At 42.9% G+C, this 24,408-nt stretch overlaps 1 protein-coding gene and 1 long non-coding RNA gene across 7 annotated transcripts in view; one reads left to right on the forward strand and one right to left on the reverse strand.

Moving 5' to 3' along the window:
• Positions 1-24,408, reverse strand: part of TGFBR2 (transforming growth factor beta receptor 2) — a 109,734-nt gene that overhangs the window by 74,624 nt on the left and 10,702 nt on the right. For 5 of the 6 annotated variants that reach the window (XM_005600871.4, XM_023619733.2, XM_070236841.1 and 2 more), the window contains 1 exon segment: positions 1,142-1,310. The exons of the other annotated variant lie outside the window; for it this stretch is intronic. In XM_005600871.4, the coding sequence (XP_005600928.3) occupies positions 1,142-1,310 (169 nt within the window). 6 annotated transcript variants of the gene reach the window in all.
• Positions 8,120-20,759, forward strand: LOC138918072 (uncharacterized). The gene is made up of 2 exons (XR_011427012.1): positions 8,120-8,236; positions 20,330-20,759. It is a non-coding gene; the product is annotated as an uncharacterized lncRNA (long non-coding RNA).

Consider the following 24,408-nt stretch of genomic DNA (forward strand, 5'->3'; position numbering starts at 1 on the left):
TCATACTGGTCCCTTTCCTCTGAACATGATCTTTCTCAAAATCCCTTTTTCAAAAAGTGTTGCTCAGAACAAGACATGAATGAAGTTGGCAGGTACAGCAAGCTGTCATGACAGGTCTTCGCTGTTGACATTCCTTTAGTTCCCAAGAAACTAATTCATCTCCTGGTATGTATGGAAATGTGCAAGGTTTTCAGGTCTATCATCAAGGCTAACTATACGTGGTCTGGAGAAAGTCTCAGATGACTCATTCCCAAAGAGGAGGGGAAGATATTTGGATATATACTCTCGTTTGCCAACTGGCCGGGAGACACATAGGCTCCTTAAAAAAAAAAAGCCAATAAATTCCAAATATCAGAATAAGTCTGCAAAATGTTATATTTCATTAATGAATTTACACATTTTTATAAAATGGAGACAATTCAATGATCTCTACTTTTCTTTTATCTCTTGCTGATACCCCTAATCCATGACCATGAATTAATCAAATGATTCATGAACACCCTGTGTTTATGTGTGGACTGAGGTGGGCGGAATGAGAGAAGAGAGAGGGGAGGAACCTGATTGAAGAGAACTGTGTAGTTCTGACCCAAGAAAAAGATGTAGTGTGTAGCCCACTGGTGGTGTGAGTGACATGGCCAGGGCTTCACTAAGGAATGGGCTCTTTTTCTGATTCCCCAAATAGTTTTCCCTTTTCTTACTAGTTCTGACTAGTTCTCTTCCAAAAGCCCACCTTTCATCTCCTCTCCTTCCACAAAACAAGTCTTAGATTGTCTCAGAAGAACAAAACTCCTGGTGTCACTAGGATGTAGTAAAGGAGTGTCAATTAAATGACTACTAAGTAGCATATTCCTCCCCTTAACACAAGGAAGGGCTTCCAGATTTATTACAAATATTAAAGGTCATCTCACATACTGTCACACACACACGTAAACACATACACATAGATACACGTGTGTATGTATTTGCAAATGTGTCGAATATCTCTGGGAACTACACTGAATAATTAAAAGAGAAGTAGGCTAAGGACAAGCAATGGGACAGACATGCACACTTAGGGCGTGGAGACGCACCCACTCTACGCCCCACAAGCATACATTTCTTATCAAAGGGGAAAAGAACGATGGTTAAAAGGCAGCCTTACCAGACAGCCACACAGACTTCGTGTGGCTTCTCACATCTGGACGTGATGCTGCAGTTGCTCATGCAGGATTTCTGGTTGTCACAGATGGAAGAGCTCACGTTGCAAAATTTACAAAATTGTGGAAACTTGACTGCACCGTCGTTGTCAGTGACCATGATGTCATTATTAACTGGGGTGGGCAGGAGAAAGATACAATAAATGGTTACCTAACTGCTAGGCAGCAGACCAGTGAATTCCCGATGATGTCACACAATTTCAAATGCACCTGCTGTCCTAAGAATGAACCAGGGAGAAAGGCAAAATAATGCCTTCACATCAGATTTGAATTTCCCTCACATACGCAATTTGTGAGGAAAGCCATTGCAGAGAGGTAGTGGTTGCGGGCAGGGAGGGTGAGGGAGGTTTGACTAACTTCTTGCTTTCGTCAGTGATTACCATAAGGCACTGCTTCTACAAAAACCTCATCAATCAAGAAACATAGACTGGACTGGCCCATTTCATAGTATGGGTGCTGGGAGCACAGTGAAAAGTACCCTTAAGGAAATTACAGTTCAGCTGGGTGGACGGACAAGGAAACAGACTAGGAGAGGGTAACCCAAAATAGAGAGAAGCAGAGAGGGTGTGGGAGCCAGACAAGAGGCACTGCCCAGATGGGCACAGAGAGGTCAAAAGGCAGCAGAGCTGTGAAGTGCAAAAGGGAGTTGGCCAGCTCAGAGGAGTCACTGTCGGGGAAGGACGGTGCCATCACTTTCCTGACCTACACCCCAAAGAGCTCTAGGACCTTCTTTGCAAGGGATGGCTCTGACTTCTCTGCTGCCTTGAGGGAAGTCAGCTGGTTAACCAATGCTGACCGAGTGCCTCCTAGACACAATCCCAAACACTGGTGAGGCATTGGAGTCCTGCAGGTGACAAAAACCTGAGTTCCACCTCAAGGGTCTGCTGCCTGCTGCCTCAGTGATGTCAGCCCTTGCCTCAGCCGCCAACACTCACTCCTTCCTTGCGAGCCCTCCTACTGCTTCCTCATTATTTTTAGGACATACAGGCTTTTCCTGGAAGAAGCCAAGTTCCTTCCTTCCTCTGACCTTGCCTCTTGGCCTTGCTGCTCTCTTTGTCTGGCTTCTAGTCACCTTTATGGTCTCTGGTTAAATGTCACCTCTTCATCCTAATGCAGCCCACAAGTAGCTACCATAGGACTTGGATATTCTGCACAAAGTAACTCCATCACTTCCTTGCTTAGAATCTAGCCACCAAAATGCCAGCTCCACGAGACCCTATCTGCCTTGTTCACACGCTGTGTCTCCAGTGCCAAGAAGAGGGCCTGTCACATAGAAGATATCCCAAAATACCTATGAACAAGGGAATAGAGACAGCCATAAAGGAATGAACATTTGGCCCTTTATACCAGAGGGAAAGGATACAGACTTTCTTCACTCACGTCACAGAGTGTGATTACAAGGCAACATTCATTCACAGTCACCAATAACGTATTGAACCCAGACTGTTGCAGCGGCACGTATGCTGGGGCAGAGAGGGAATAAACACAGTACAGACCCCCTGCCCACCTTGTTCCTCAATGAGAAACATTTCCATTGGCAATGGTGGTCATTAAAGGCGTGAGTTTGGAGAGTGAGTTGAAGTAAGACCAGGCCATTAGGCATTTGGTCAACAAACATGAACCTAAAGACACTTATATCCTGGAGTAAAAAGATGAAGCACAGAGACCGCATGTGGCACTAGACTAGTCGTTGGCCTTTAGGAGGTTGGAGGTGAGGCTGGGACAGCCGCCCCCCGGCTCCCCAGGTTAGGTGTGCTCCCGCCTAAAGCCAGAGGCACAGTTTCAGTGCCTCTCAAGGTCAATGCTGGTCCTTGAATTGTAGCTTCCAGTCATCAATGCTTTGCCTCACACACATCTCGGTTGCTTGGGCCTAACACCTGTTTGCTGGGTCTCTAAAAATATAAACATACAGCAATTTAAGATTTGCTTTCTTGTGGTAACATTAAATATAGAAGGAAAAAATAAACCCATTCATCCCTCTCAGGCCTCGAGTTCATTTCAGGAAGAGTATTTTTAGGTAACAAACTATTTTGAAATTCTCAAAGCCTCCCAGAGCAAGAGCTCTATGCTTAGCTAAAAATACGGGCCAAATGCTCTCTGAAACTTGTGTTACATTTGGGACTAACGCAACAATGAATATGTATTTTTTCTGCAATGGTGAGATTTGGATCATTGTGAAACAACTAATTTAACTCTTTAGGTTTCCCTACAAGACATAAAAGCTAGGAAAGCTAGGTCATGTTTGTTTATTTGATTTCTTTTGCTTCAACAGTATGTTTCAGACAAACATCTATTTGCTGGTGAGGAAGCTTGGTTGTTTTTAAATATAAAATTGAGCCTGTGTGACTTGGAATTAAGCTTTCCAAAAAGTTAGTATTTCAGCCTAGATTAGTGGTGAGCAACGTTGGAGATGTGTTGGAATCCATCACCTACCAAGCCTTAAAAACAATGAAGTGGTCCCACCCCCAGATATGCTGATTTAATTATTCTGGAGGGTCACCTGGGAATCAGGATTTCTAGAAGGTGCCCACATGATTCTAGCGCGCAATTAAGGCAGAGAACTCAGACCTAGAATTAGTTGACAACAACGTGACCAACACAAAACAAAGCAGCAAAAAAACACCCCTTATCCCACAGAAACACATTTGTATCCAACTTATGTGATGGTGAAGGGAAGCCCTCAAGACAGCTGGAACAAGTTTCCTTGTGAATAACAAGCATCTAAAGCTGGGCGATCGGCACTTGTACACCTGGGATGCACAGGCATCCTTTCCGGGGCCGGCCAAGGCTTTTCTAACAAAAGCTAAGAAGCGTGAGAAAAGTGACAGGAGGCAGGAGTGCTGGGAGAGAAATGAAAACAGATGAGACTGTGCTGGAAGCAGCGGTGGCAGCCACAGACGTGTTGACAAGCAGAAGTGGCTCTGATCCGATGCCTGCGGAACACAAGCAACAGTGAGAAAACACAAAAAGAGCATCAAGAAAAAGGAAGAAAAGAAGAAGAGAAAGGAGAAAGAAGGGCCACTGAGACTGCAGTGTGTGCAGATGGGGGCCCCTGGAGACGTGCAGCTGGACAATCCATGCTGCCTTACCCTGAGACCAGGGGAGAAAACCGCTCCAGTGAATTTTGGGGAAAACGCAAACAGCCATCTTTACTCCATCCTTGGAGGCACAGGCATATGGGGGGAGGGGAGGGTGTGCACTGGGAACTTCCATGTATTAGGGACCTACTGTGTGCTAGTTAAGGCGTCTAAGTTGTCAATGATCATCTGCGACGTAGCCAGCCAGAGGCCTCATTTTTCTTCCTGTTACGGAAAAAGCTACCACTTCTGAGGTGAGCAGACATGTGAGCCTGGTCAGCTTCTTAGTCTGAAAGATCTGAAAGACTTTACACAGGGCACGCTCATCACAGTGCCCCCACCCAGCCATTCCCTATTACTCGACCTCAGGACGCTTCCCACCTTAACTATTCGAGAAAGCAAATACCTGTGCAGCCTTCACCATAAGCCTGTATTCTCCTTTGTGAACGTGCGTATTGGTGGGACAGAGAGGTAAGTGAAGAGGCAAAGCTACTCTTAGTCTTTGGGGGAGCAGGTCACCTAACGCTGATAAAAGATTATGGACTCACTCTGGGGTGTGGGAGCAGAGAGAAGTACATACAAACTGATGCTCACCATTTCAGACAGTTGGTTCAAGATTCCGTAAAGGCTCAGAAGCCCCAGTCAAAGAATCCTAGGCCAACCCCAGAGTCCTCAAGGGTCACTCATAACAAGCTAAGCAGCACCTGCCAATCGGAGTGGGTGCAGGGCTAGTGGGGACAGGGGTCGTGATGGTCTTCCCTGGATGCACCACTGCATCTGTGCATCCCGATCCACAGGAGAAGAAGTCACTGTCATGAACTCACACAGCAAACGACAAACAACAGCTTCTCTTTAACACGTGATGGTTGTGAAGTCAAAGGAAGGAAAAGTAAACGCAGGCATGTGACTAGCCAGGAACAAGGACATTACTCTCAGCAACAACACAACCAAAGCCTCCACGTTAACCCTACAGCAAACCCTCACCAGCATCAAAATTACTTCCAAGTCAGGCTGTGAAATGACTCTCCTAAGCATCTTCAGTTAAGATGGTCTCATATTAAGGCAGTATATGTTAATGCCTAGAGACCCTCTGTGAGCAGCTGACCATCCTTAGGGCATTTTCTACCGGTGACAGGCAAAACAGCGATTCCTAATGTCCCAGGAAGAAGTTCCAATACGAACATCTCTCACTTAGAAGGTCCTTCAGTAAAGGAAGTGACCATGGGCAGCTGCCTTCAGCATATGATAGTATCACGTGGCCCATCATATTTCACTTCTCTTCAAACAGACACATGAGTAACAGCAAACCCTTCAGTCTAGGTCAAACCACCTTCCTCATTTCAGGGCACGTGTTCCCCAACTCATTGCCTACACACAGAGGTTCCAGTTCTGGAGAATATGAATTAAGTAAATGCTCCACTGGGTCTATTTCTGGAACTGTCCTGTTGTCTCGCAAGATCAGAGATGAGCCGCGTAATAAGGTTCAGACTTCTTCCAGATACATATTAGGAATTTTGCATATGAATCCTTAGTCCACATCTTTGGAAGAGTGTCTCCTATTAGCTGAACTCTTAGGCAAAATCTCAAGATTCCACAAATACTACTAAATGCTTTGCTGAAATGGATGCATGTATCATTGAATTCATGCATCTATCTCCTGTTGTTTTGTGGCATTTGTTGGAGGGCCATTAAGAACACATTTATTTCACAAACACCTGTGGATGTCTTGCTTAGTGCTATGTATTTCATAGCAGGACCACTAAAATTGAGACAACTAAGTGCAGCATCTCAGGAATAATCCATGGCAACCGGCGAAGAGAACTCACTGTGCCTCAGAGCAGTGCTTCTCAGATGTTAATAAGCACACGGACCCCTTGCGAATATGTTTAACCCACAGGTGTGGGGTGGCCTATTGGCTCAGGCAATTGTGGAGCTGGCAAGTCTGAACTTTACAGGGCAGGCTGGCGGGCTGGAGACTCAGGCAGGAATCGATGTCACAGTTTTGAGGCAGAATTTCCTATCTAGGAAACCTCAGTTTTTGCTCCCAAGGCCTTCCAACCGATGGGATGAGGCCCATTCACATTCTCGAGGGTAATCGCCTTTTTTTAAAGTCAACTGATTGTAGTTGTTAATCACATTGACCAAGTTCCTTCACAGCAACACCTAGATCAGTGTTTGATTAAAGAACTGGACACTATGGCCTAGCCACGTACTCCTAGAACTGACCCCCACAGACAGGAACCAGGACTGTGCTCCCAGGTGATGGCGATGGTGCCAGTTTATAGCGCAGGAAGGTTATGGAGAACACAGTTTTTGACTGGCCATTATTTCCCTTTCTCCACTTCTTTTGGATATAGCAAAATCAAATACCTATTCCTCACCTTTATTACAGGCATGTCTCATTTACAGTTCTTTCCATCTGCTTCTCTCCTGAGCCTGGCCTCAAACGACCACAGGCCCAGAGGCTCTGATCACCATATGGACCCAGAACTGAAAGACTTGTGCTCTGAAGGAAGGCTTTTAATTGCAGTTGGCATTTCAGAGGCAGACACTGAGGCAGCCATCTGGCAGACAGCCGCCATGAGCTGGGACTCTGGCAACAAGCGCTCCATGCAGGGCCCTTGAGACCTGGTGGGACAAGTCCATGGGCCTGTCCCACACGTCCTCCCACCCACAGCAAAGTAACAAGTCAAGCAACCTTCGAGGAGTGCCCACATAACTCTTCACGAAAGGAAGACATTCCCAAGTGAATCAAATACTTTGGCCAATTCCTATAAACAAACAAACAAAAAACACACTGTGATTAAGTCAAAGATATTTTAGGAATACTCCGTTCTCTGAACATCTATTACATAACTGGAAATTCTAACACAATGCAATTCTTTTTTAGTTTTAAAGTTGTATTTGAATGCTCATTCCCCAAGATAATAGTATCTTGAGAGCAGGAGAGCTGAGGCTTTCCTTCAAGTGACAGTCCCACATGGTTTCTGGGGCACCAGGATCAGTGCTGGAGAAACCATCACTTCATTAAGAGGAGACCAGAATGTGGGCAGGATAAAACAGAGATAAGTGACCTGAAGGCATCAAGTCTTCTTTTCATGCAAATGTTTTCTAATATATATTTTAAAAACCTTCCAAAGATGATGTAATTAATACCCTAAAATCTGTTTGAAATGGCAGTAAAATCATTCTAGTCAAAAACCCAGTAAGAAAAGATAGATGTTTCTCCATATTGAAATTGCCTACCACAAGGTTAACAATTAAGGATTTATCAACTGTCTGTGATACCCTCCACACAGTAAGAGATTTAAAACAAACATCAGGTTGGTCCCTGCTCACTGTGGCTTTCATTCTAGTTTGAGAGGCAAAGTTGTCAAATGCAACCTACTTGGAAATAATGGTCAGTCAACAAATGGGTTCTCCACAGCCTTCCTACTCAAAGTGTGAACTGGCAGCCTTGAAAACCAAGCATGAGGTCAGGAAAGGAGAGACAGCTGACGCTGGAGTACCCACTTTCATGCAAGAGTCCACCCTGAAAAGATGGGTGGTTTTGAGAGGCAGAGGAAGGACAAAAAGGCATTCCGGGTAGATTATACAGCTCAGACCAGGAGAGGTTGAGCCAAAAAATGGGCGATCCAGAGAATCTAGAGGGCAGATCTCTAAAGGCAGAGAATTATTTGACAAATGTGTGCGTGTGGCTCACAGGACTGGCTTCACCAAAACTAGATTTACGCCAGGAGAGTTGAGGAGGCAGGAACAGTCCCAGCAGAAGCACAACAGCCAAGAACAGAATCCCACACTCGGTCCACCCAATCTCATGACAGAAATACTCTCTTCTGCAAATGAACTGAACAAACTCAGTCCCTCGTTTGCAAACTTAGAAGTCAAAGGCTGGAAGTAAACCACTGAATCTGGACAGTTGCAGACCATCTCAACAGAACTCCAGCCTAAACTCACTATCATGTACGTAATTATGAATGAACTGAGAGGAGGGGTGTGTGTGTGTGTGTGTGTGTGTGTGTGTGATTTCGTCCCTGTTTGACTTGCTCAACTGAAGGAATTTAGCTTTGAGGGTTTGGGTTTCAGTTGCCTTTTGGCTCAATGAGCTTTAATAGTTCACTATGGATTGCTTTAAGAAAACTGCATAAACATAAATCTATATTCACCAAACAAGTAAATGAAGGCATTAAGGGATGTTTCAAAGAGATTAATCCAATAGGGTACTTTAAATTGAAAACTTGACTGTAAATTTAAACTAGGATGTTTAAAACTTGATTCACAAGGAAATTTTAAGGAAGCTAAATATAGAATAAAACAAGCTGTAGCTGAGTGGGAAAGCCATTGCCTTTTTCTAGTAACAAGCATCCAATAACTGAGCTGATGTTTCAATTGACTCCTTCCCTACTTAACACTCCCCAGCCCAATAATGCCAAATTACTCCCAAATATGCACACTCAGTTTTCCTGCTTATCCCTGAATTTCTTGGATCATTGAAGCATGAAGTTCAGTTGAGTTCTCCCAACACTTGCTGAATTTGCCTTTTTTCTTTTGGATATATATCCCAGAATCAGGTCACATATCAGGTGCCAAAACCCAAACATTTAAAATGATTCTTGCAGATGGAAATACCTATGCTGTTGCCAAAGGCAGTATGTCAGAATACTAGCACTTTTGCGTTATTCAAAAAGCTGAAAAACTTTTAGCTCTCTCCATCACCTCCCTTCGTTTTAACAGGAATCTGGTGGATCAAATATACTTTTGAAAGCTGTCCTGAGGGAGCAGTTTGCAGGAAACACCACCGTCCAGATTGCAGCAAATAACACTGTCCATACTAGGCAATTTTAGATTATGTTTGAGAAAGCTGATTTTAATAGTGCGTTTCGCTGGCAAATCCTAACTCGAGAGACGTTCAAAGAAGGCAAAAACCAGGAGCATGCAGGGGCTGGGGCTCTGGAAAAGTGAAAACTAGCTGAAAAAATTAAGCGCATCAGTGTAAACAAGATAGTCTGTAGAGTGAAGGAGTAGAATGTGGCACTATTTCATGGATTGTCAACATAACAACGATGCTTCTGCAGGGAAGTGCTTTAAAGTAATACTAAGTGTATTTACAAAAAGTAACAGTAAGTGAGGAAGAATTCTCCCTCAGTTAATGACTTGGACAGTGTGCTGTAGCAACAAGGGAAATAACCCAGAGATTATTGAAAATAAAAGATGATTAACTAACTCTCTTGGTGACAGTCAAAACAACAGTGGTAAATAGTCTGATAGAGGCAAGATAATGAGCACACAATTTATGGAGTGTTGTAACATTCCAGTTCAGCTAAAATAATTTGTTGCATACCAGAAAAATTAGCCGACATAAACAAATGTGCATTATTTATCTGATCTGTGAGCACCTCCATATTAAACCCTTGTGGAAAGGTTGGACAGTATAAGACATGGTCCTTTCCTCCAGATGCTTATGCTCTTGCAAGGAATGAAAAACATGTACAAAACTGATTGTTATGAAAACGAACTTTGGAAGTGGAAAAAGGTGTACAGGAAGACGTGCTTTTCAATTAAGTTATTCATTTAGGATTTAGACAATACTTTATCTCAAAGTGCTGAGGCAGCTTTAATGCAAAAACTAATACAAAATCTGGTAAGAAGCGATTTTTTAAAAGGTAGCAACTAGAGAGTCAGAAAAATAGGCGATGAGCCATTTGCTTCAACTAAGCAAGGAATTTGGTTTGGATATCAATTTCCTGTGAGACTGGGCTTTTCATTTATAAATTTCTCTGCGGAGCTGTCCCCAGCCCCCACCTTCCAAAATGTGCTGCAGAGTCCTGGTGCCCGGTGCGTGCCCGGTGCCTGAAAGGTTTTCCAACTTCAGTTTTACTAAGTATGTGAAAATAGCAGTCAAAGCAGATTCCTATATTCATGCTCTGGAAAAGGGCCAGAAATACTACTGCAGTCGGAGGAGGCAGTCCTTTCAAGGGTGAGGTCCGAGATGCTTGGTTTCTGACAACCAAATACCTTGGAAGAGCAGGCTGGGCGATGCTACAGCAGAGATTGCTACGTGGGGGTGCATGAGCCAGGGGCAGCCCACGGGTGTGTTCAGTTTGGCCTAAATTCTTTTCTTTTTAAAATGTGAAACAAAGTTTTAAATTAGGATATTTCACAGGAAAAGCCAGATTTCTAACTCCACTTAGGGAAATAAAAAGATTTGGCAACAGTGGGCCTACATCATCCCGTGACCACAGTCAGCTGGCGGCGAGGGGCGGTGCCCCTTGAGGTGATGCCAAGAGCTTCACGTTTGCCTCATCCCTGCCCCTCCCTTGTGTCTCCCACCCCTCTGCCTGGCCGCTGTGGGCCATCTGAATTTTTACCATTAATGATTATTTAATGTGTCCATTCAATTCTCGCTTCCAATACTGGAGGTTTAACTGGAATGTAAAAATTCATGATTCGACTCTTAATATGGATATTTTCTAACATGCGTTTGATTCTCTAATGTGGATACTCACATTTCAGTTCCAGAAAAAGAAAAGTTTTCTACTTTAGAAATCAGATTTGTGTGGGATAATAATTATTATTTCCATTCTCACCATTTATTGAATGCAAACCAAATGCATAGTCGAGGACTAAGGGTTGTGATGATTATTTCATTTACTCAGCACAGCAATCATGTATTTCTGTCATCACCATTTTATTGATGAGAAATTAAGGGTCAAAGATGTGAAATATCTTATCCAAGGTCAATGAGAGAGAGCTAATGAGAGACAAAGCCACAGGTCACCTGTAACCTCTCATCCTTCCTGATACTAACAATAGAATAGATATTCCCATTGTAAAAGTTTAAGAGCAGAGTTTTCCACCCATTCCAGAAGAAAGCAAAGACACTGAGTGTGGCCTACAGGAGTTGAGGGGAGTATGTAGGGGCAGGAGGAGCAGCTAAGTTTCTTAGAAAAGAGCTCTGGTTCTTTGTAATTATGTCACTTAGTTTAGGAGACATATATAGTAAGGGCAGCTTGGTGATGTCCAAGAGTTTTTACGGTCAAAGACCTGAGAGGGAGTGCAGGTTCTGCCAGTATTAGCAGCGGGACCAAGGGCAAGCCACTTAACTTCTCAGAACCTCTGTTTCTTGACCTACGAAATGGTCCTCTCTGGGGTCAAGATGAAGAGAAGATGTTCTCGAAGTCCATGGGAAAATTGTCCAGACAATAAAAAGTGCCACACAAGCACTCTCTGGTTAGGAAAGTAACATCGCATCCAACACTCTCTCTCACAAAAGAAAATTACAGGAAAGGCACCACAAGATAATTAAGAGTTTGGTAAATCTATTCCTACCCATCAATACAATGCAGCAGTTTGATGACTTCTAAAACATCTTTCAGGAAATTTACTGAATAGACAAATTGAAATATAATAACTTTTTGTTATCAGTATGTTCCAAAGCTTTCAGAGATATAATGGAATCAATCATTGTGACAGTGAAGTCCTCAAGAGTGCTTAGGATCTTTAAACAACCCTTCTAGAACCAAATAATCCGGTTTTAAAATATCATCCATAGCCAGCTTCATAACCTTACTGTGTGGCAAATAGACAGTAACTTGAAGATCAAGTTCAGTTTTCAAATCCTCTGCTGACTCTTGCACATTCAACAGGCGAGAGCTGATCTGTTTTGGCTTTAAGACGCTTAGTGTGTAATTTGGAAACGTTAATAAAATTAGTGAGTTTGACATGCAGAGATGGGGAGGCAATGAGACGCCTTAAGATTACAGAATTTTAAAATATTGGAATAAAGTTATGTTTGGCTCTCTTGCTCAAGGAAATAAAACTACCACACTTTGATTCACAGCTGATGAGAGAATGGAAGAAGAATCTGAGCAACAATTTTACTAGATTTTTAAGCATCTAGTTAAGAAGGTTCTTGCCATTCAGATGTATAGAAAGCAATATTCTTTCATCTCTTCTCCTTGAGGCCATTTACTCATGTAAAAATTAATCATGTGATATTGCTATATGATTTCTGCTGGAGGAGAATTCACCACACTGGGAGTGGAAAAAGGTTGCAGGAGAGAAGGCCCTGGACTGTCTGAGCTGGCGGCGTGTTCAGGGGCGATTACGCAACCACTCTCGCATCTGTCCTCTGACTAGTCAAATAAGTGGGCCGAGCACAATGATCTTTAAGGTCTTTTCATTTTGGAAAATATTCACAGTTCAAATTCAAATATGTCCCAGCTTAGGCCTGGCAGCCCTGATTACACAGAACGAAATGCTGTGTTTCAGCTTTTAAGAAAAATGGCTTCAGGACTATCAAGCAGTGTGATTTACATTTTGGTTTGTTTTCTCTGCTAATTGAGAAACTCACTCTCTGCAACTTCTTAGTATGCTGTGTAAGTACCACGTCCCCCCTGAACACTCATTCACAGACTTACACCTGATCACTGCAGCTGATCAGTCTTGCAAGAACAAAACACAGTGTCATTTGTGCATCACGAGGTTGGAAGGAAGGAAAATTATGTCAGGTGACAAAGGACCACTTTCCATCCTGCCCTTGTAGGCATTTCCTCTAATTTTATGGGGGATGTGGAGGAAACTCTGATTTAGAGCAGAGCCATTTACTGTAACAGTTTAAAACAACAACCTTCAGCACGTTCCTGATGTTTCTGGTCTATGTTTTCTCTGCATATGTTCTCGAGGCTCAGCTTGAACGGTAAGTAATAATAACAAAAGGTGTGATTGCGTAAAAACATCCTATTGCTTGATCAATGCCTTGATTATGTGGGCCAAATGGTTATGGAAGATTAGTAGTAGTATGACCATTTTACAAAAGAGACAAATGTTTCAGTAACTTGCTGAGGTTGGCCATAAGCTTCACGAGGGCAGGGACCACCATCCGTCCTGTTCTATGACCATAGCTTCAGTCCAGGGTCTGCCACACAAAAGGGGCTCGATAAAGTTGGTTGAATCAAAAGCCAAAATTCAAACTCAAGCTCCTTCTACTATGCCATCTATTCAAGACTGACTTTCCCCAAAATGCAAATTAAGGAAAAGAAACATAGTCAATTTTAAGGAAATGAAAGTGGAAACCACTCCTAGCGTAAATTCAGCGTTATATTAAAACAGTGATCCATTTCTAAAAGAATTAGGGGAGGTTTTTAATTGACTAGCAGCAGCCAAACGACCCTTGACTAGTTGACACAAGAGGACTAAAAGGCGCGTTCAGATTCACTTCACTTTCTCAGATAACACCAAACACTTTGAATTCTCCCCCTCCATGTTTTTCAAGCAGAGGAAATAAAATAAAAAAGAAACAAGTTTCAAGCATTGTTAAGGCTTCAAGGACTGACAACAAAGGGCAGGAAATTTGAAATGAAATCTGAGAATCTGCCCTTAAACTGGGCAACTTTGCTTGTTTTCTCACAGTGCAGTTGGATGAGAAAGTGTAAGGCGGATCTCTGCCTTTCCTGGGCATTACTCATTGCTGTCGTGACCTTACTGTTATTTGCAGTAAATAGCAAAAGGCCCTGCATGAGGTTAAGTAGCCGCGATCTGGGTGATGCTACCCTCCGATGAGTGAAAAGTCAACTCCCCTCCAAGCCCTAAGAATCCCACTAAAGTTGGTGAGACGAGAGAAGAGCATTTATACCATGACGTTGCTAGATTGTCAACAGGCTGCGGTAGAGTCAAGATAGATTCCAGCCATTATTTTAATACAGAAAATGAGAACCACACACTCAAAGACCTTGAAGTGTGTTCTTCTCGCAGAGTGCTGGAATACAATGCACTCCTTCCATCCATGGGGAAAGGCCACATTTGCATACTGAAATAACATTCAGGGTGGGGATAAGGGTGGAATAAGTAACCGATATGTTGAAATGTTGTGATTTACCTTTGACTAGATACTTTCTAGATCCCAGGACTTTTTAGGCAAGCTCTTGTATGCAGTTAACTTTTGCACCTTCAATTTGCCCTCCAATCAAATAATCTTATTCGTTAAACTGACCTAGTGCTGGAGTGAGAGCCGAGACGTGTAAAATGCCACATGGCCCCAGAGGTGACCAAGAAAGTACATTTGGACTACATTTCACAGTCTTTGATCCATCTCAGTCTAATCTTTTTACCAACATCAATGGTGTTGCAGACTAGCTCCAGTTCTTGTGGAGTCCAGTGTAAAAACGTGTCTATAAATGCAAAAGAAGAGAAGCAAAGATGAGAGACCATGGGGGAGTGGAAAGGAGAGGAAGGAATGACAAGCACACTCTGGTTTGGGGGCATTTGAACTTGCTGTTCCCTCCAACTAGAATGTTCTTACCCCAGATATCTGCCTTCTTCAGATGGAGATGTGACAACCTCGTCTGAAATAACACACACTCACCATCACTCTCTGCCGCTTACCCCGCACTTTTCATCCCTAACATATTGGTAGATCCTATCTGCTAACTTGTACACAGGGACTTTGTTTAGCTCACTGCTCTACTCCAGAATCTTCTTGCACACTACCTGCTACTCAATAAACACTTTTTCCAGTTTTCCATTTCCCTCTGTCCTCCGAAGCCAAGTCTCATATCCCTTCCCAGGTTCCAAGAGAAACCTTCTACCCTTCTGATAAATTCCTGTTATTTGTAAAAAATCAATGCATATTTCCAGTTGCTGGACAAGGTATAAAAATATGCTCACAGAGGAAATAGGACAATAGAAAAAAAAGATCTATTGAACCCAGGCGTAGAGGGTGTGAATAGTCAGTGAACAGTTTAAAAAAAATAAAAAGCTCAAGGTTGAGTCAGTCAAAATTAGCAGTACAAAGAAGGTAGTTCAGAAGCCAAAATGTGTTCCTTTCCTGGAAGAGCTGGTTCATGAAGGTGGAGGACCATGGAGCAGCCAAGAGAAGATGTTTCTCTCAAGACACACTGTTCTGATGTCCAGGGGACAATCTGGAGCTGCACGGCATAGTACAGCAGCCTGAAGCACACAGGGCTTTTTAAATTAAAATTTAAATTAACTAAATCTAAATAAAATCACATATTCCGTTTCAAGTCCCGCTAGCCATTTTAAAGTACTTAGCAGCCACACGTGGCCAGGATAGAGAGAGAAAATTTTCGTCACCACAGAAAGTTCTGTTGGACAACACTGATCTAAAGAAATCCAAAAAGACCTGGGTTCCTCAGTTCCAGGGAGATCTCAAATTAAAGGCTGCAAGGGACATGCAGGGAGAAGTAGGGCAGAGCCAGAAAAGAAGTCCTCCTGGGAAGAGACTTGACTAGCCTACCGGCTTGGATGTCGTTTGTAATTAAAGTTCCACCCCAACTTCTTAAGGAATGTGTTTTGTATAAACGATTGGCTGTGTGTCGCGTGACTGCTAAGACAGGGACAGAAGACAATTAGGGACAAGGGCTAGGGTTCCATAGTAGACCCATAAACCCTGAGTGGCAGCAGCAGAAGGTCCCAGAAGTGAGAAAAATGGACCAAACTAGGTTTGCAACAAGCTGAAACCTGTGAGGGCTCAAGTCAGCTGGCACAACCTCTCAAGACGCAAATCCCTGTGCCTGAGATCAAAGACTGTTTCAAAAACAGTAAGGCTCGTCTGACTCCGAAGGGATCAAGTAATTCTTATTAAGCCCCATTTCAATGACGGCAACATAATGCAGAGCTGAGGCACACAGATTAAGTTCCAGTCAAAGCCCGCATAAGCCTAAAGCGAGCAAATTAACATTTCAGAAAAAATACCAGCTCTTTTTCTTTTCAGGGTTTTTTGGAGGGTTTCAATCACAGCATGCCAAATAAGGGGGAGTTGCTAGAAGAACAGAGCAGAGGGGTGACCAATGGGGGGAGAATTTACTCACAAGGGAAAATCCCAGTGCCCTCAGGGAAGCCACTTCCGCTGGACTCTTGTGATGAAAGCTAAACCCAATAAAAAGCATTCCTCCCCCTCGGGGCAAGTTTTCTCCCAGTGACTCCTACCTGCCTCTTTAACTTCTCTTCACCCAGAAGGAGGAGCCTGAATGGTTTATAATCCCTCCCCCTCCGTGGCCATAGACTTGAAGCATATTTTTCTCTGGCAAGACAATGCGATTTTTGCAGCCCTTTCAAGATGAAAACCAAAAACACAGATGATGAAAGAGGCCCGGCTGGATCCTCCTACAACAAAGAATTATAATTATTGTGTAGTACTAAGGAGGATTTTCATAAACATTAGACTATCACGTAACTGGGACAGAAACAGCCCAGAATTCCAAAGTACAGGAGTGGAAAAGGACAAAGAATTTAATCCGTTTTACTATGATTATAGGTGCTAAGAAATGACCTGAATTTACCTCTTTGGAGGACTTGAGAAGAACAGGAATTTAAGGATACCCTATAACTGTTCTGTCCATTATTGACGTTCAACTTAATTAAAATAAAATAATACTTAAAATTCAGTTTCTTAGTTGCACCTGCCACATTTCAAACCATGTGTGACTAACGGTTACCATGTTGGACAGCTCAGATATAAACTACACTCACCACTGCAGAAAGTTACTGAAACAGTGTTGCTCTCTAAGATGGCGACGTAACTTAGCCCAATATGGTAAGAAAGATTATGAAGTAAAAAGCTCCCCAAATAACTCTCCACTCTGGGGAATTCCTTGCTGTGGTTTATATACGCCGTTCAAGCAAGCCAACCTCCCCACTCTCAAGCCTGTTAAAATGGCATTAGACATAATAAAAGTATTCCGCTGAGGCTCTACCCATTGAAACCCTAAATTCTTCAGAATTCCAAAAGTACAATGTGTATCTTTGAGATACTTGAGGTGCAAACATGTCAAGAAAATGTCTATGAGTGGGGCCCAGGCAAATGAAGGCACTCTCTGGAATTAATGAATTTGCGTCCTTGTCTGGTTTCTTCACACCTTATTCCAGAGGAGTCAGCAGGCTACTTAGCATGGAGTGAGGTGTAGATGGAACCTAAAGATGAGGTGGGGATACTGAAGGTTCTGGGACTCTAAAAAGCTTCCCCACATATCTTTTCTAGTGCAATGCAGGAACTATGATTTTCAAAAATCATGAAGTGTTGATGATGGAACCCTAGCCCCACCGAGGGATCAGAAACAAGAAGGGCCCAGGTGCTGACTTGATGCATAGGGAGGTTGTGATGGGAAAAGAAGAGAGAGTTGCTACCTTCAAATCATGAACTCCTGGCCTTGCGATGGTTTTATTATGTCATTCCCCTACTTACAATTTGCCAGTGGCTCAGAGAAGTAGGCCTAAACTGCACAGCCTGGCATTTAAGGGCCTCATAATCTGATTACCTTTCTGTTGAACAATCTCCTTATCAGAAACCCTTGGATCTGTTAACTCATTCTGCCTTCCCCATGCCCAGCATTTCCACCTCCCCACAAGATCTACCAGCTCAAGGCCAAGGAGATCATCCCCAAGATGGCCTTCCCAGGAACTCCCAGAGGAGTTCAGTGCCTCTGCTATCAGCTGTGAGGTTTACTGTGATTGGGAGAAGGGACTCAGAGACTGGCTTCTCCAAAAACATCCGGTGTCTGACAGTGTCCATGAGGAGGCCCAAGGCAGTTGGCATGCCAACTGCCCACTTTGGCTGTAGCTTGGGAGAGCTGGCAAACCTCCTCTGTGTGGTTGGTGGACAGACTTCCCAGGCATCTTCCCAGCTTTCCCTGTTTCCTTGAAGCAAGTGGAGAAGTATGACCCTGGGGCTAACGAGTGGACAGTGGTGCCCCCATTGAGTTGGACCCAGCCTTTCAGACCCAAGTCAATTGTTTCCTCTCTGGTAAAAGTCATCCTTGGGCCAGCCCAGTGGCGCAGCAGTTAAGTTCACATGTTCTGCTTTGACGGCCACGGGTTCACCGGTTCGGATCCTGGTGCGGACATGGCACCGCTTGTCAAGCCATGCTGTGGTAGGCATCTCACATATAAAGTAGAGGAAGATGGGCACAGATGTTAGCTCAGGGCCAGTCTTCCTCAGCAAAAAAGAGGAGGATTGGTAGCAGATGTTAGCTCAGGGCTAATCTTCCTCAAAAAAACAGAATAAAATAAAATAAAATGCTTTAAAAACAAGTCATCCTTACTACCCACCTCCAACCCAACTCACAGTGCTGTGCCTCCTGTGGCCTTGATTTTTAACCACCTTTATTGTGAGGTACCTTTTAGATGGACTTGTATTTATTCCACTCTGCAGAGATGAGTTTCCAGAACTAAAAGGATTTTGATCCTTCCATAGCTCTACTCCGAAACTTTGCTTGTATTTGTCATACTTGATTTAAAGTCAGTAGATGGGAGGTTTTGAACCCAATAAATGGTACTTCTTTGCTGGGAGACATCAAGTAAGTATCTTGACCTCTCTGGTCAAATTCCCCCTTTATAACCTATTAGGTTAGGCTGGATCCGTGTTTCTCAACCTCCGCTCCACATCAGAATCATCTGGGGATCTTTTAAAACAATATTGATGCCAGGGCCCTACCTCAGGCCGAACGAAACAGAACTTCCAGGGTTTTGGGTCAGGCATTGGGATTGCTTTAAAAGCTCCCTAGATGATCCCAATGTGGAGCCAGAGTTGAAAAAAAATACAGTTCAGAAAAGGATTTATTCTATATGAATTGAAGAACTGAACAGCAACAAACTTAGGAGTTAGAGCTAGGGGCCATGGCAGCTCTGGACAGAGGTGGCCAGGCCCATGAGGGAGGTTTTCTCGACTCGCCCGGCTGCTAAGGAAAAGTACAAACCACATTCAAACCCAACCTTATTGTAAATGTGGACAGGTAGGGTCAAGCCCAACCCAAACAATTTTCTTATGTGACTCAAACTCTAATAACGCTCTGGGATGGGGCTGGGATCATAAACATAACGGGCCCCAACGCATTTGGTTGCTATTGTACAAATTCTTCCTGGAAGATCATTTTTAGATTAATTTTTAAGTACGGATTTTACAAGTTCCTATCTTTTTAAAGGGTGGAAATCCCTTGCCAATCACCAAAGGGACAATAGCTTGAAGGAAGATCTGTTTGAAAGATCTGAGGAGAGGTTTCCTGAGAAGCTGAGTTTCCAAAGAGCTCTGACCCCAGCAGGCAAAATGAATAGGGAGTTCAAGGAGAGCAACGTGAGAAAGAGTATCTCCTTTTAGATAATCTAGCAAAGAAGTTAGGAAGGTAAATAGTTCCTTAGATCAGTTAACAGTTGTGGATAAGCTTTTCCTCCAGAAAATCACAACGCTAAATACTATCACAAACAAGATAACTTGTAAGTTCCAACATATTCCTGTAATTTAATTTCACTTCCTACTCTCTGCGATATTTTTCTTTTTTATTGCACTAAACAGACACTGAGCGCCATCTGTATACTAATTCGGAAGAAGGATTTCTGAAATGTGAGAAATTTGAGTATTTTTCTTGGTACAATTACACTTGCCTTAACAGGAAGCAGTACGTAAAAATTAAATTTTTTAAAAGAATTATATAAAAGGTATTATTCCAGAGATTTACTATGGAATCCTTTTAATAAGGAGGTGCATAAAAAATTAACACCGAAACCTCCTTATGGTTTGAAGAAAATTTCTCCGATTAAAACATAAATTCATGAACCCAGTCATTATTTAATGAAGCTCATCTTTTCTAGGAAATTTTCACTGAGGAGGAAGGATCAGAATGTTCCTCAGTCCCAAACCATTGGAAAAATCATCCTGACGAATAATGGTGGAAAAGAAGGGAAGGAAGTCCACATTAGAGTGTGAGAGCTGATTAATGTGCTTCCTTAACCAAAATTAAGTAGGATGCCAACATGACTCAATTTCTCTTTTTATGTTGTGGGGAAAATAACATTTATATAGAGCAAATTGCAGGAAAGCTGGGGTATAAACTAGCTTTGTATGCTGGAAAATGAAGGCAGTTTCTGCTACTGGAGGTCACTCTTCACAATATCCTTTGAAAATGTCAGTCATACAATTAGGCTTTGCTATTCGTCCAGGTACAACTTCTTTTATATAAAAGTAATTTGACTAAATGTTAGATGTCTGTGTTACTTGTGTTCTGCCAGTCAAAACAATTTTTTTTTCGTCTCTCTATCTTTACTCAGACATACATCTTTAAGAAGCTCTGGAAAAGGAAGCCAAAGACAAGCCCCTCCTACAGAAAGACGCCCATATCCCTGATTATGTTAAGACCTTGAGGCGATGGCGGAAGAGAAAAACTACAGGACTGGCAACTGCCATAGTCTTTTATAAACGGCAACGTTTGTCTACTGACAATGGTGACATAACCCTCAAGAGGGCAGACCGCATGGTGTTTAAAAGGGAAACTGTCCCCACAAGAAAAGGAGAAAAAGAAAAATGACTCATGGCTTAGTTTGAACTCCAGTAAGACTGGTCTGCATCTTGAACGAGGGAATTCTCCAGTCCTAATCGCGGCTTCTAATTTACAAGGCAAAGAGCAAGCCTTCTGATCCAACCCTTCCATCCCCTCTTCTACAACTTACCTACGAAAATAAAAAACCTTATGAGACCACAGTTTTTGTCTTAGCTTAATTAGAAATTAAGCAGCGAGGGAACACAATGACTAAAAATGGTAGAATGATGAAAAGACAGATTTGTGATACTTTACAATGCCTCAGATGGCATCATCTTTCTGGGCTTCCATTTCCATATCATCTGTAAAAGAGGATAATTATACCCATCTCAGAGGGCTGTTTCCAAAATTAAATATGACATGCAAGTGAAACTGTTTTACAGATAATAAAGCACACTGTTAACATAAGGGATTATTAAAAAATTATTATAACCAGACACAGCCAATATGTTTCCTTCAAAGTTATCAGACTGGACTTTTTTTCCCACTGGTGTTCTTTCCCCTGAGAGTCTCAAGGAGAGTCAAGTTATTCAAATCACTTCTCTTTTCTGTTTTCCTGGCACTGGTTTTTCAATCCGCCTGGACAAGTTGACAAATGACTATTTTTACGATGCTTGTTATGCTTTTAATATGAATTTAACAGCAATTTGAACAACAAAAGACATTTTATATGTTCCCAAGAGATATGCACTGAAGAGGGCTGTGGGCAGAAATGTTCACTAAAGTTGGGACCTGCCGCAGCAGCCCTGGGGACGCTGATCAAATGAACCAGCACAGTCCTCGCTACCCACTCTGATCCCTTCGTTTTCTTCTAACTTCACAACACTTCAATTTAGAGAGCCCAACAACCGCGTCAGCATCCATCGTCATCTTGCGTGACATGGGACGATAATTTAAAAGAAGTGACGCCAGATCAATCAGACTTTCCCAAGATTTTCAGAGGCTTACTCCAGAGACTCTCCTTTAGATAAATTTTATTAAAGTACTAATCATAATCAAAACAGTACATTGTATCAGAGGTCAAGTATTGTTCTGGGCTTCCTTTCCCAGACCTTAAAGATGAAGGCCTGAATCTTATATATAGAGAAGAACAAAACTGTTTTGACAGGCAGAACATGAGCAACACAGGCATCTAACATTCAGCCAATTGCTTTAATAGAAAAGATGTTATACCTTGAGGAGTGGCAAAGCCAAGAGGCTTGAAACAGAGTTAACTGGAGCTCCAACAGTTACTCAAGAAGTAAACAACGAACTGTTAAGAAACTAGATCCCTCCTGTGCTCTGAAGACACCAGAAGCATCTCATTAATACTCTGGTAAGAGGAAACACTCTGAGCTTGACAAAATGCTTGCACAGTGCTGAATAAAGATTATATAATAAATAGCCACAAACATCCTCACCAACATCATCACCAAAAACTTGAGAGAGAAATGTTTACAGCAGTTTTGAAAGCTAACCAATGGTACATGAAATTAAAAGTATCCTATCTAAACCATTTTCAATAAGTGCCACAGAATATGAAGACATAAAATTCTTCTTTCATCTCCTTTTCCCCCTAGATAGAGCGGGTAGGGCATGGACAGTCCGGATCTAAGTAATGTTATGAAGTCAGGAGTTGCCCCAGAATTTCCACAGAGGAGGGGCTCCATGGGTGACGATCCAGGGAGGTGGGAGACGTGTCTGGAGGTTGTGCTGGCACAGGAAGGACACTACCACTGGTGCCTAGACTACACGTGTATCCAGAGTGGCTCTGCAGGGAGCTGATGGAGACTATGGCAGAGCAGGGGACCGACGACCTTCACGACCTTCCTTAGAGATCGTTCCTATTGAGCACCCGTCTAAGAAAGCCTTCATAGCTAAGTCTCCTTAGCACGTGCTGTTTTAACAGGCTTTCCAGAAAGTGCAACCAGGAGTCACCTGTGAATCTGGCTGTTTTCCCTCAGGCAGGCAGAAGGGTGTCTTGAGCCACTCTCCATTGCACCAGGACCTTCATCCAAAGGCCCCTGCAACAACCCCAACAACCGGAGATAACCTGTGATTCATCCAAATAAAAGGCAGCAGTGGCAAAAAACTGTCCTGAGTCAGATGCGATGACTGACTTTATGACTTTTCTGACCTCTACAGTCATAGCATATTGGGCCCTCTACAAAAGATTCACGCACAAGAAGAAGATAAATGAACCAAAGGTGGCCCATGATGGATGGAAAAACAACAGCTCTTAACACTCACAGACGGCAGCTCCCCCAAATTCACAGAAACTAAAGACAGGAGACAGAAGCAGCCTCCACTGTAAAGAGCAGCTTACACACATCAGACCGTCCGAAATTTCCCACAAGCCCACGGCTCTCTCAAACAAGACTGCAGGTGGCTATAAATAACAAAGCCACTGACGACACACTCGGTGGTGAAAAAGTAAGCAGTTTACCCCCAAAAAAATACATATATATATATCTTGTCACCCCATCTTAGATTTATAAGCAGTTTCTCCCCGGCCTTTGAAAGCTATGAATTCCAAACAACAACAATCTTGTAGTGAGAATATGTGCTGAGTGCTAGGGAAGAATCAGACAGAAGGTTCTCTCCCTTAAAGTTTTCATTGTAGTAAGGGAGTTGAAATACACGCACTTAGAGGCACAAGTGGCTTGCCGACCAAGGCCACCTGTGGGAGGAAGCAGGGCCTGTTAAGACGGGCTGTGAAGAGGAGAAAGAGGGAAATCTGTCCGGGATAATCCCAGAAGACCCAACAGAAGAAGCGGCATTAGGCCAGGGATTATTTCAGAAGAGTAGGGGTGTTGCAGGGTACGGAGAAAGAATGGGAAAACTGGGGGGAGCAGAATAGTCATGAGCTAGAAAATCTGAAAGCAAAAGGATGTCTGAGGAAGCCTGGTTCGCGCGGCTCCGGGGCCTGAGACATGCACAAGGGTAGAATGGGAGATGAGGCAGAAGGTGGGCCTCATCCATGCACGCGGTCATCAAACCACTCCTCTGTCCCATCTGTGTGTCTTAGGAGCCAGGGATAGTGATGCAGCCACTGACCTTAAAGTGGAGGCGAGAGCTTTGTAATCACCTAGGATCCATGGACGGGATCCATGGAAGGCTTTCTAGCAGGGGCCGCCTTTCAAAATCACGTCTGGGGTGAGATTTAACTAGTGTACGTGTATTGAAGAGATAAAGGACAGGGGGTGTCCATGGGCAGAAACCAATGAAGAGATTCTTACAGATGACAGAAAATAAGAGTTCAGACTTGCATTGTGGTAGCATAATTTAAGAGCAAAAATGAAACCAACTGGTTATGCATTTTGTGTAACTAGGTTCCTGTTGTAAATAAATGTCTGACTAAGAGATTCTAGGTATCAAGGTTTGAAAAGTATTCTGATGAATAAGTTGAGATTTGATGCAACAGGAAGCAACACAAGATATAGGTTGCAATGGAAAGTTTTTTCTGTTCTTTTTTTTTCCCCCGCCAAGTATAGTTAAGATGTCAAGAGAAATAAAAAGTCGGAAAATAAAATTATTGGGAAAAATCAGAAAGTAGTTGTAAAAGCTGGTTGTCAGAACTGACAGAGACCCACAAGTCTTGAAGACGAAAGTAATCAAGGTGCAAAAAATTTTCTTATGGTGAGTGAAACACAGGAGCCAATCAATGAAAAAGCCAATAGTGTTGCTCTCAGAACAGTCTAAAATAAATGTTGAGGAATTCAAGAAAAATTTAGTGACTCTTCACTGAGCACTGAGTACATAAGTTTCTCAAGACAAAAGAAGATTTTTTAAAAAATGCTGAAGAGTAGAACCACTTCCTGGAAAACGTGA

The sequence above is a fragment of the Equus caballus genome, chromosome 16 (genome assembly GCF_041296265.1).
Source record: "Equus caballus isolate H_3958 breed thoroughbred chromosome 16, TB-T2T, whole genome shotgun sequence".
NCBI lineage: Eukaryota > Metazoa > Chordata > Mammalia > Perissodactyla > Equidae > Equus > Equus caballus.